The sequence below is a fragment of the Cherax quadricarinatus genome, chromosome 32 (assembly GCF_038502225.1).
Source record: "Cherax quadricarinatus isolate ZL_2023a chromosome 32, ASM3850222v1, whole genome shotgun sequence".
Classification (NCBI taxonomy): Eukaryota; Metazoa; Arthropoda; class Malacostraca; order Decapoda; family Parastacidae; genus Cherax; species Cherax quadricarinatus.
In genome coordinates this window covers 36,678,503-36,690,943 of record NC_091323.1, presented here as the reverse complement: position 1 = coordinate 36,690,943, position 12,441 = coordinate 36,678,503, and the positions used below count along the sequence as shown (strand labels likewise).

At 38.8% G+C, this 12,441-nt stretch overlaps 1 protein-coding gene across 8 annotated transcripts in view; it reads left to right on the top strand.

Moving 5' to 3' along the window:
* The window catches only part of LOC128690237 (plasma membrane calcium-transporting ATPase 3), a 559,190-nt gene that overhangs the window by 518,359 nt on the left and 28,390 nt on the right, over positions 1-12,441 (top strand). For all 8 annotated transcript variants that reach the window (XM_070090721.1, XM_070090714.1, XM_070090715.1 and 5 more), the window contains 2 exons: positions 738-971; positions 2,511-2,711. In XM_070090721.1, coding sequence (XP_069946822.1) covers positions 812-971; positions 2,511-2,711 — 361 coding nt within the window. In that variant the 5' untranslated portion in view covers positions 738-811. The remainder of the gene's footprint in view (positions 1-737; positions 972-2,510; positions 2,712-12,441) is intronic.

Genomic DNA, 12,441 nt, shown 5'->3' with positions numbered 1-12,441 from the left:
GACGGGGGTGTTTTCCAAGGTTCAGCCAAAAGGGAGGGGGGTGTTTTACAAGGTTCAGGCAGGGGGAGGGGGGTGTCTTGCAAGGTTCAGGCAGGGGGAGGGGGGTGTCTTGCAAGGTTCAGCCAGAGGGGAGGGGGGTGTTTTCCAAGGTTCAGGCAGGGGGAGGGGGGTGTCTTGCAAGGTTCAGCCCGAGGGGAGGGGAGGTATCTGCCAACCTGCTAAAAACTCATAAAATAGGCTGCTTTCGGTCTGAAATAGAAATCCTCTCCATTTCACTAGTTCGTCTTGTGGTCTATCAGTCGACACCAAGAAACAGTCAATAAAACCATGAAAACCACCCTAGCAAGCACCTCAGTCATTATTTTAACTGAAACAAGGTCAGAGGTTAGCTGTTACCATCGTACACTGTGTGAATCAAATTATTTTATTTAATACTGTGCACATCCACTGTACAGACCCAGTCACTCATGTCTAGGCCAAAATATATTCTTCTCAACATATTTGAGGGCACTATGATCAACATGTAGTAGATCTATTTAAGTGATACTGGCCTCAATAATGTAGATTTACACCAAATAGTGAAAGGATTTTTAAGAAACTGCCTAAATGTTCAAGTTACTTTTTAAGTCTTCATTAGGGACTGCCTAGGTGTTCAAGTTACTTTTTGAGTCTTCAGTAACTGTTCTTAATTGAGCATGTTTTGAACCACAGTTAAAGGTATACACTGTATTGTACAGGGACGGTGTAGCAGGGAGCCTTGAGCGTGGTGAGCTGGAGGTGACTGCCACCGTCGCCGCCGCCAGCCTGCAGGATGGCGACTATAGACGGTCGTCCGGCGCAGTATGGCATCACCCTGCGGCAGCTGCGCGAGCTCATGGAGACGCGTGGCCACGAGGGCATAGAGCTTATACAGCGGGAGCATGGCAGCACGCTCGAAATCACAAAGAAGCTCTACTCTTCCCCTACCAATGGTAAGTTCTGGGATCATAAATTTACTTCACCAGTGGCTAGCCATCAGGACACTACATTAGTGGCTAGCCATCAGGACACCACATTAGTGGCTAGCCATCAGGACACTACATTAGTGGCTAGCCATCAGGACACCACATTAGTGGCTAGCCATCAGGACACCACATTAGTGGCTAGCCATCAGGACACTACATTAGTGGCTAGCCATCAGGAAACTACATTAGTGGCTAGCCATCAGGAAACTACATTAGTGGCTAGCCATCAGGAAACTACATTAGTGGCTAGCCATCAAGACACTACATTAGTGGCTAGCCATCAAGACTACATTAGTGGCTAGCCATCAAGACACTACATTAGTGGCTAGCCATCAAGACACTACATTAGTGGCTAGCCATCAAGACACTACATTAGTGGCTAGCCATCAAGACACTACATTAGTGGCTAGCCATCAAGACACTACATTAGTGGCTAGCCATCAAGACACTACATTAGTAGCTATCCATCAAGACACTACATTAGTGGCTAGCCATCAAGACACTATATTAGTGGCTAGCCATCAAGACACTACATTAGTGGCTAGCCATCAAGACACTACATTAGTGGCTAGCCATCAAGACACTACATTAGTGGCTAGCCATCAAGACACTACATTAGTAGCTATCCATCAAGACACTACATTAGTGGCTAGCCATCAAGACACTATATTAGTGGCTAGCCATCAAGACACTACATTAGTGACTAGCCATCAAGACACTACATTAGTGGCTAGCCATCAGGACAATACATTAGTGGCTAGCCATCAAGACACTACATTAGTGGCTAGCCATCAGGACACTACATTAGTGGCTAGCCATCAAGACACTACATTAGTGGCTAGCCATCAAGACACTACATTAGTAGCTATCCATCAAGACACTACATTAGTGGCTAGCCATCAAGACACTATATTAGTGGCTAGCCATAAAGACACACTTTCAGTGTGACCTACCACACTTACTACTGTATTATAATTATCACTACAGATGGTAATATCATACTGTACCAAGTTTAAAACCTTTATTTTATTACTATCATTATGTTTTGTTGATAAGATCCTGCTCTAAGATCATTGACCTTCCTGGCTACACTCCTAAACTTCATTGTTTTGGGGGGTCCAGTAATTTGAATATCTATTGATGTGGGTTAAACTATACCAATTCATTTATAATTATAATATACTACAGTGCTCAGTAATAACCCACATGAAGACAGAAACTCAGAACATTGATTGATTTGAATATTTCGACAGATTAATCAATCTTCTAAAGTTTGTCTGTGTGTTTGTTATTGATAAACGTTCATACACTTAAGTTATTCATGAACTACAGTATACTGTATATACTGTTCTTGTTGGATGTGTATATGCAATATATATACAGTACTGGTATTTATGCATTTTTACTTCTGGTCACTTCTTTTATATAGTATTATAGTCACTTGAAATGTTCTTTGTTTCTGGAATATGCAGTTTATTAGAATATATCATTATTGATTCTCATCAGGGTTGAGTGGGAATGCTAGCGACATGGAGCACAGGCGGCAAACATTTGGTTCAAATGTTATACCACCAAAGCCGCCTAAAACGTTCCTGATGCTGGTATGGGAAGCTTTACAAGATGTTACCCTCATTATTCTTCAAGTAGCAGCAGTTGTGTCCTTAGGTCTATCGTTTTACAGACCAACAGAAGATGAGGTACATGGAGGTCAGTACACAATGAAATGTTGGAGTTGTTTTTTTGTACAAAGAATGGCATTTTGAAATATCCTTATATTTTGTTGTATGCAGGTGATTCCACTATTTGGAACAATGTGCTGTATATATAATGACTGACACACACATGCACAAAACATACAACACAAAATATACAACACACAACATACAGCACAACACACAAAAACACAACACACAAAAACTCAACACACAAAAACTCAACACACAAAAACTCAACACACAAAAACTCAACACACACAGAACAAACACAGCACACACACAACAAACAACACACAAAAACAACACACACACATATACAGTATGGGAAAGTGCCTGGTACCTAGTTTATTTTATGTACTGTATTAAAAATTGCACTGTTGCTTGGAATGCATGAAAACAATTATATATGAAGCATAAGGGAAAGATGAGGTTGTGCCAGGTCCAGTCAGGTGCTACCAGGAGAGGTAAAATGCTGGGAAGAGGGAAATGGCATATTAGTTGAAAGTTCCTTTAATGATAGTGTCTTTTTACCTCCGTTTTTTGCCTCATAGTTTTTTTTTTTTTTTTATGGTAAGAGAATATCATCGAGTTAATATTGCAAGTGGCTGGAAAATGATAAACAGAATTACATGAATCTTCAAAACAGAGATGCCAAGCAATCAGGGTAATTTTTTAGGTGCCCTTACTCTAAACTGGAATTTTGATTTATGCTAACAGCTCTGTTTAAGGAAGATGGAACTGCAGATCTGGAGAATAACATAGAATTGTTACTACCTGCAGAAATTTACACAAATACTAGGGCTAAATTATTACCTAATGCCTAAGAATCCCTCAAACTGTAATTAAAGACAAGATAATTTACAGTACACCAGGAAAATATTTAGAAGTACTGGTTTGGATTCTGCACACTAAAATAGCACCTTAAACAAGCAGAAGCATGATATATTGTGTAAAGTACCCAAATGAAAAGCTGGGGTGTAGCAAGTACTCTAAATGATAACTCTGAAATTATCAAGGGGTCAAATGCTTTTCATCCTCAATCTAAGTGCCTTGGAGAGACTGTGTATAAGAGTATAGTGGTACCAATGCTCTTAAATGGGTGTAAAGTTTAGGCTATGAATGTAGCAGCAAGAAGGAGCCTGGAGGCAGCAGAGATGTCATGTCTGAGGGCAGTGTGTGATGTGAATATTATGCAGAGAATTCATAGCTTGGAGATTATGAGGTGTGGGGTTTCTAAAAGCATTATCCAGAGGGCTGAAGAGAAGTTGTTTGGATGGTTTGGATAATTAGAGGGGATGGAACAAAATGAGAAGACTTGGAGGGCATATAAATCTGTAGTGGATAGAAGGCAGAGTAGGTGTTGTCCTAGGAGAGGTTGGAGGGAGGGGTTTTGTAAAGAGGTTTTTGTATGCAAGGCACTTATATATCCAGCAAGCATGCATAAACATGATAAATAGGAGTGGAGGAAAGTTGTTTTTACGATTGGGAATACCGTTGGAATGTGAGTGAAGTAACATTTATGAAGATATTCAGGGGTCGTCCTCGAAAAGGTTGGAGGGAGGGGGTAAAGGAGGTTTTGTGGGCGAGGGGTTTGGACTTGCAGCAAGCGTGCGTGAGCGTGTTAGATAGGAGTGAATGGAGACGAATGGTATTTGGGACCTGACGAGCTGTTGGAGTGTGAGCAAGGTAATATTTAGTGAAGGGATTCAGGGAAACCAGTTATTTTTATATAGCCGGACTTGAGTCCTGGAAATGGGAAGTACAATGCCTGCACTTTAAAGGAGGGGTTTGGGATATTGACAGTTTGGAGGGATATGTTGTGTATCTTTATACGTATATGCTTCTAAACTGTTGTGTTCTGAGCACCTCTGCAAAAGCAGTGATTATGTGTGAGTGAGGTGAAAGTGTTGAATGATGATGAAAGTATTTTCTTTTTGGGGATTTTCTTTCTTTTTGGGTCACCCTGCCTCGGTGGGAGACGGCCAACTTGTTAAAAAAAAAAAAATTCAGGGAAACCAGTTTGCCGGACTTGAGGGGTGGAGATATTTCTGTTTTAAACTGTAGTATTGGCACACCTCTGGCAAGACAGTGATGGAGTGAATAATGCTGAAAGTGTTTCTTCTTTTGGGTCACCCTACCTCAGTGGGAGATGGCCAGTTTGTTTAAAAAAAAAAAAAAGCCTATGTTTGAATATGTTGAATAAACAAGGCAATGTTATATGGGCATTGAATACATTTACTAAACATTTACACTGCAACTTATTATAGTTTTGATATTTAATTAGTTGGAGGAATTTTATAAGTTATTGAGTATTATATTGTATAAGAAGCCTTACAGTAAGGCGAACATAGTGTTTTGTTGGCATCATTGTACTGTGTCAGGATCTGGTTCTATGGACACAAGTCTTAGTGTGGGTCACTGGTCTTCAGGGGTACATCTCATATTTTAAAAGTTGTATACTGTACATAAGCAAATGATGAACTTGGGGAAATTTTACCAGAAGTAGTGAGATTTTGAACTTTTTTGTTAGTAATATTGTTGGAAGGATTGTGAATGACAATGTATAGGTTCAGAATTGACTGGTGTTGCTGGAGTGGTGAATCCTAATTACAGTGGTAGCAACTCCATATGTACTTTATTCATCATTGCAGAGCATGTTATTTCATAAAAGATTTCTGCAACATGCATAGCTTTTCAACTAATTTCTGTGTAAAGCATTGTATATTACTAATATTTTCTCTCCACATAGAAACTCTGGTCTTCAGTGCTGTTTCATCCATATTGTTTCCTGTTTCTCTGTACAGCTTGTTGCTTCTTTTTCTGCTATATGGATGGCACATACACATACTCTTAATATTTAATGACATTTATCTCTAATTTTACTTTCAAACTTTGATTCATTTTGACTCAAGATTTACAGGTCATGAGGCAATAAAATTCTCTTCCATTTACTTTATTGCATCCTAATGGTCTTTAAGAGTTCTGATAATCTCACTTTAGAATATGATTTCCTTAGTTTAAAAAAAATTAAAATATTCAGTCGACCATTATCAGTGACTAGTCTTGCTTAGTCTTCAGTGGTTACTCATCTGTGTACATATATTGCAGATGAGTGGACAAATGCTGCCTTAACTTTTTTTTTTTTTTTTTATCATCACACTGGCCGATTCCCACCAAGGCAGGGTGACCCGAAAAAGAAAAACTTTCACCATCATTCACTCCATCACTGTCTTGCCAGAAGGGTGCTTTACACTACAGTTTTTAAACTGCAACATTAACACCCCTCCTTCAGAGTGCAGGCACTGTACTTCCCATCTCCAGGACTCAAGTCCGGCCTGCCGGTTTCCCTGAACCCCTTCATAAATGTTACTTTGTTCACACTCCAACAGCACGTCAAGTATTAAAAACCATTTGTCTCCATTCACTCCTATCAAACACGCTCACGCATGCCTGCTGGAAGTCCAAGCCCCTCGCACACAAAACCTCCTTTACCCCCTCCCTCCAACCTTTCCTAGGCCGACCCCTACCCCGCCTTCCTTCCACTACAGACTGATACACTCTTGAAGTTATTCTGTTTCGCTCCATTCTCTCTACATGTCCGAACCACCTCAACAACCCTTCCTCAGCCCTCTGGACAACAGTTTTGGTAATCCCGCACCTCCTCCTAACTTCCAAACTACGAATTCTCTGCATTATATTCACACCACACATTGCCCTCAGACATGACATCTCCACTGCCTCCAGCCTTCTCCTCGCTGCAACATTCATCACCCATGCTTCACACCCATATAAGAGCGTTGGTAAAACTATACTCTCATACATTCCCCTCTTTGCCTCCAAGGACAAAGTTCTTTGTCTCCACGGACTCCTAAGTGCACCACTCACCCTTTTCCCCTCATCAATTCTATGATTCACCTCATCTTTCATAGACCCATCCGCTGACACGTCCACTCCCAAATATCTGAATACATTCACCTCCTCCATACTCTCTCCCTCCAATCTGATATCCAATCTTTCATCACCTAATCTTTTTGTTATCCTCATAACCTTACTCTTTCCTGTATTCACTTTCAATTTTCTTCTTTTGCACACCCTACCAAATTCATCCACCAATCTCTGCAACTTCTCTTCAGAATCTCCCAAGAGCACAGTGTCATCAGCAAAGAGCAGCTGTGACAACTCCCACTTTGTGTGTGATTCTTTATCTTTTAACTCCACGCCTCTTGCCAAGACCCTCGCATTTACTTCTCTTACAACCCCATCTATAAATATATTAAACAACCACGGTGACATCACACATCCTTGTCTAAGGCCTACTTTTACTGGGAAATAATTTCCCTCTTTCCTACATACTCTAACTTGAGCCTCACTATCCTCGTAAAAACTCTTCACTGCTTTCAGTAACCTACCTCCTACACCATACACCTGCAACATCTGCCACATTGCCCCCCTATCCACCCTGTCATACGCCTTTTCCAAATCCATAAATGCCACAAAGACCTCTTTAGCCTTATCTAAATACTGTTCACTTATATGTTTCACTGTAAACACCTGGTCCACACACCCCCTACCTTTCCTAAAGCCTCCTTGTTCATCTGCTATCCTATTCTCCGTCTTACTCTTAATTCTTTCAATAATAACTCTACCATGCACTTTGCCAGGTATACTCAACAGACTTATCCCTCTATAATTTTTGCACTCTCTTTTATCCCCTTTGCCTTTATACAAAGGAACTATGCATGCTCTCTGCCAATCCCTAGGTACCTTACCCTCTTCCATACATTTATTAAATAATTGCACCAACCACTCCAAAACTATATCCCCACCTGCTTTTAACATTTTATCTTTATCCCATCAATCCCGGCTGCCTTACCCCCTTTCATTTTACCTACTGCCTCACGAACTTCCCCCACACTCACAACTGGCTCTTCCTCACTCCTACAAGATGTTGTTCCTCCTTGCCCTATACACGAAATCACAGCTTCCCTATCTTCATCAACATTTAACAATTCCTCAAAATATTCCCTCCATCTTCCCAATACCTCTAACTCTCCATTTAATAACTCTCCTCTCCTATTTTTAACTGACAAATCCATTTGTTCTCTAGGCTTTCTTAACTTGTTAATCTCACTTCAAAACTTTTTCTTATTTTCAACAAAATTTGTTAACATCTCACCCACTCTCTCATTTGCTCTCTTTTTACATTGCTTCACCACTCTCTTCACCTCTCTCTTTTTCTCCATATACTCTTCCCTCCTTGCATCACTTCTACTTTGTAAAAACTTCTCATATGCTAACTTTTTCTCCCTTACTACTCTCTTCACATCTTCACATCATCATTCCACCAACCGCTCCTCTTCCCTCCCACACCCACTTTCCTGTAACCACAAACTTCTGCTGAACACTCTAACACTACATTTTGCCTATGCTCTCATTAGCCCCTATCCTCCCTGTTTATATACCCTAACTCTTCTTTTAGTTTATAAACCTTCACCTCTCTCTTCCCCCATTCTCCTTGTATCCCATCTACCTTTTACTCTATGCTCTAGAAAGTGATCATTATGTACCCATCTATCTTTTATCTCCAGGTCTATAGCTGTCCCCTTTACTATCTTACTGACCTATTACTGCCTACAGTGGGCTCATCACAGTTTAGTTGTTAGACAGATGAAGCAAAATAAGTCGCCGGGTCCTGATGAGGTTTTTTCTTCATGCCTCTCTAACTAATATTTTTAATTTATTCTTCCAGGTGATGCTTGGCTATGTTCTAAAACAGGGGACAAGTCTTGTCAAATCCCATAAGCCTGACCTCAATTTACAAATTACTAGAGTCAATTATAGCTGAGATTATAAGAAGCCATCTCGATAAGCATAGCTTGATTAATGATACTCAGCATGGATTCACAAGAGGCCGGTCTTGTCTAACTAATTTATTAACTTTCTTCAGTAAAGCTTTTGAGGCTGTTGACCACAATAAAGAATTTGATATTATTTACTTAGATTTTAGTAAGGCTTTTGATAGAGTTCCGCACCATAGACTGTTAAAGAAAGTGGCAGCTCATGGCATTGGGGGAAAAGTGCTCTCGTGGATCGAGTCATGGCTCACTGACAGGAAGCAGAGAGTGTCCATAAATGGGGTTAAATCCGAGTGGGGATCTGTAACAAGTGGCGTTCCACAGGGATCAGTCTTGGGCCCGTTGTTATTTATAATATATATCAATGATCTTGATGAGGGAATTACTAGTGATATGAGCAAATTCGCCGATGACACAAAGATAGGTAGGATAATTGATTCAAACGTAGATGTTAGGGAACTTCAGGAGGATTTAAACAAACTCTATTCTTGGTCAGAAAAGTGGCAGATGCAGTTCAATGTAGATAAATGCAAGGTTCTGAAGCTTGGGAGTGCCCATAACCCTAGTACTTATAAATTAAATGATGTAGAACTTAGCCATACAGATTACGAAAAGGACTTGGGGGTTATGGTGAGCAGCAACCTTAAACCAAGACAGCAATGCCTAAGCGTACGTAATAAGGCAAATAGATTACTGGGATTTATATCAAGAAGTGTAAGCAACAGAAGTCCAGAGGTCATACTGCAGCTTTATACATCATTAGTAAGGCCTCACCTTGATTATGCAGCTCAGTTCTGGTCTCCGTATTACAAAATGGACATAAATTCGTTAGAAAACATTCAGCGTAGGATGACTAAATTAATACATAGCATCAGAAATCTTCCTTATGAAGAAAGATTGAAGACTCTTAAGTTACATTCACTTGTTAGACGAAGAATGAGAGGAGACCTGATCGAAGTGTATAAGTGGAAGATAGGTATTAATAAAGGGGATATTAATAAGGTCTTGAGGATGTCTCTCCAAGAGAGAACGCGCAGTAATGGATTTAAATTAGATAAGTTTAGATTTAGAAAGGACATCGGAAAGTATTGGTTTGGAAATAGGGTAGTTGATGAGTGGAACAGTCTACCTAGTTGGGTTATTGAGGCAGGGACTTTGGGTAGTTTCAAATCTAGGTTGGATAAGTACATGAGTGGGATGGGTTGGATTTGAGTGGGACTTTCACATCAGAGCTTATTTCTTGGGTGGCATTGAAAATTGGGTAGGGCAAATGTTTTGTTAGTGGGATGAATTGTAAAGGACCTGCCTAGTATGGGCCAGCAGGCCTCCTGCAGTGTTCCTCCTTTCTTATGTTCTTATGTTCAATACATAATCCAACAAACTACTGTCATTTCGCCCTACATCATATCTTGTATACTTATTTATCCTCTTTTTCTTAAAATATGTATTACCTATAACTAAACCCCTTTCTATACAAAGTTCAATCAAAGGGCTCCCATTATCATTTACACCTGGCACCCCAAACTTACCTACCACACCCTCTCTAAAAGTTTCTCCTACTTTAGCATTCAGGTCCCCCTTAACTTCTTATATATCCTTTTTGCTGACCATAAAATTATAACGTGCTTTCCCTTTAGGATCTTTGTATGACAGCTTATGTATAAAGCGTTATGACAAAATAAGTTGGTCCACAAAACAAAGTACAATACCTTTAAAATGGTTCAGTATATTGTCCACTTGATGTACATCTTATTACATTAATTTGACTAAAATTATACCTCTATTAGCTTGTCTTTCACTGTGTCCTCTAAACATTTCCCTCCACTTAAAATCACTCATTTATCCTATCTCTAAAGTAAGATGGCTTTTCCAATCTTTTTATCAGCCTGTTACATAAAATTTGTGGCTAAATAAATCTCTCTTTGATGAATAATTTTTGAGTGATATACATGATATCTCTGATCTCATATTAAATATATTTTCCTTAAGATCTCTTTTACTGGTCATTATTTTCATTACCTTTCTTCTGGCTGGTGTTAATAACAAATCTTTGTAAACCTCCTAATTATATTTCCATAGTATATGTGCGAATATTACTTTAGTACTGCACTTCAGTTGTCTTTCTTCCTCTGTAACTTAATTTTTATTGTAAATCACTCAACTTGTGTCATATTTGCCATCAACTATGGTAGTATACAGTATTGTATAGTGTTCTGCCGTATCTCCCACTGTATTTGTCACATCTCTTCCAGTTGTATCTAATGCTCTAATGTATTTGTCGTCTTTTTTATATCTTCATTATTTCAGTCATGGCTGCCGTTGCAGCTTTCATTTGCATCTTGTATTTTGCATTCCAGTTCTTTTACTTTTAATCTGTCAAAATTTAGCTCCAGTTTAATTGAAATGTACAGTACATTAAAGCGAACTCTTAATGATTACAAGCACTGAATATTTTTGTGAACTTCGTTGTTTTATTAGTATAGTCTCTTAGAAATTACAGTCCATTTTATGACTGTCTACTTGACCTGAAAATCTTGCATTTTTGTGATCAGTGAGGTTTTCTTCTCAAAGTCCAGTGTTTTAGAGATGCTTCACTTCCAGTGTTTCAGAGATGCTTCACTTAGATTTTTGTTATTTCCATTTTACAAAATCCTCCTTATTTTGTGTTACTGATGTAACATTTGGGGAAGCTTCCTTTTAAGCATTGCTGATGGAATACAGAGTAAAGCTGTACAATACTGTCACATTATTCTCTATAGACCTGAAGTCTTGAGTCACATGCTGCCAAGGTGCATCTCACTCTTGTTCTTAAGGACATCAGGCAGTTGAATTTAAACTAGGATAAGTGAAGATTAGTAATATCTAGAAAGTAATGCATCCATTGGCAACACACTGATGTGTGTATCTGCAGTTTCAGTCATTAACATAATTGTGAAATGTTTTGTAATGAAATTTTGCAATTTAAGCATGATATTAATAAAATTGAAAAGGAATTTAGAATACTGTTTTGTATACAGTATTCTCTCACTTGATGACATTTACAGTCTCTGTACCTGACATGAATTCACTGATTTGCCGAAGAGGTTTAAATATGTTTTAGGCATAATGAACTATTTTCTGTGATTTTTCCTGCAGTGTCAGAAATATCTGCCATATCATGTACAGTATATACCAAGGTTTTATTTTTAACAGAATTGGTAAAAAAATGTAATGTTATGGCAGCCTGACCCCCTTTAAAAACTTTAGAGATGTTTACCTCTGCTTCATATATGGCCATATAATACTAACATAGCAATATCTTCAATCTTATACTGTGTTTCTGTTATTAATTTTAGAATTTAGTGCCATGCTCTTCAGTTTTTTTCATTCTGTACTTATTATGTGGAAGAGACTGCCTTTGATCTTCTTTCCTGAGGCATCTATCTTTATCTTCTGGATAACACCAGATATATAGTTTTCTACGTGGCTTTTTACAGTATTGTTGAGTGTACAGCTTTGCCATAGAGCTGTGGCATATTTAAAAAAATAATCTGCATCCATCTTGAGTAATATTTTTGCTCTAACCAAATGTCTTTGTTTTTATTGCATGTGTTCTCCACTGTGCAGCACCTGAAGGTGAGTGTCTGTATTGTTGCTTACTTAATTACTGTAATGAACTCTTATTACAGAAAATGTCATGAATGAATAATATATCTTTGATACATATTTTGTCCCAGTTTCACTATCTGGCCTTTTTTTTTGTAAATAGTTCTGATAGTTTGTGTTTATATGAATCTGACATTCTACTTTCATGACCAATGGCGTTTAGAGGGACAATCTTCCGAAGGTAACTAGGAGAGAGAGCACAATAAAGAATGCATATTATGT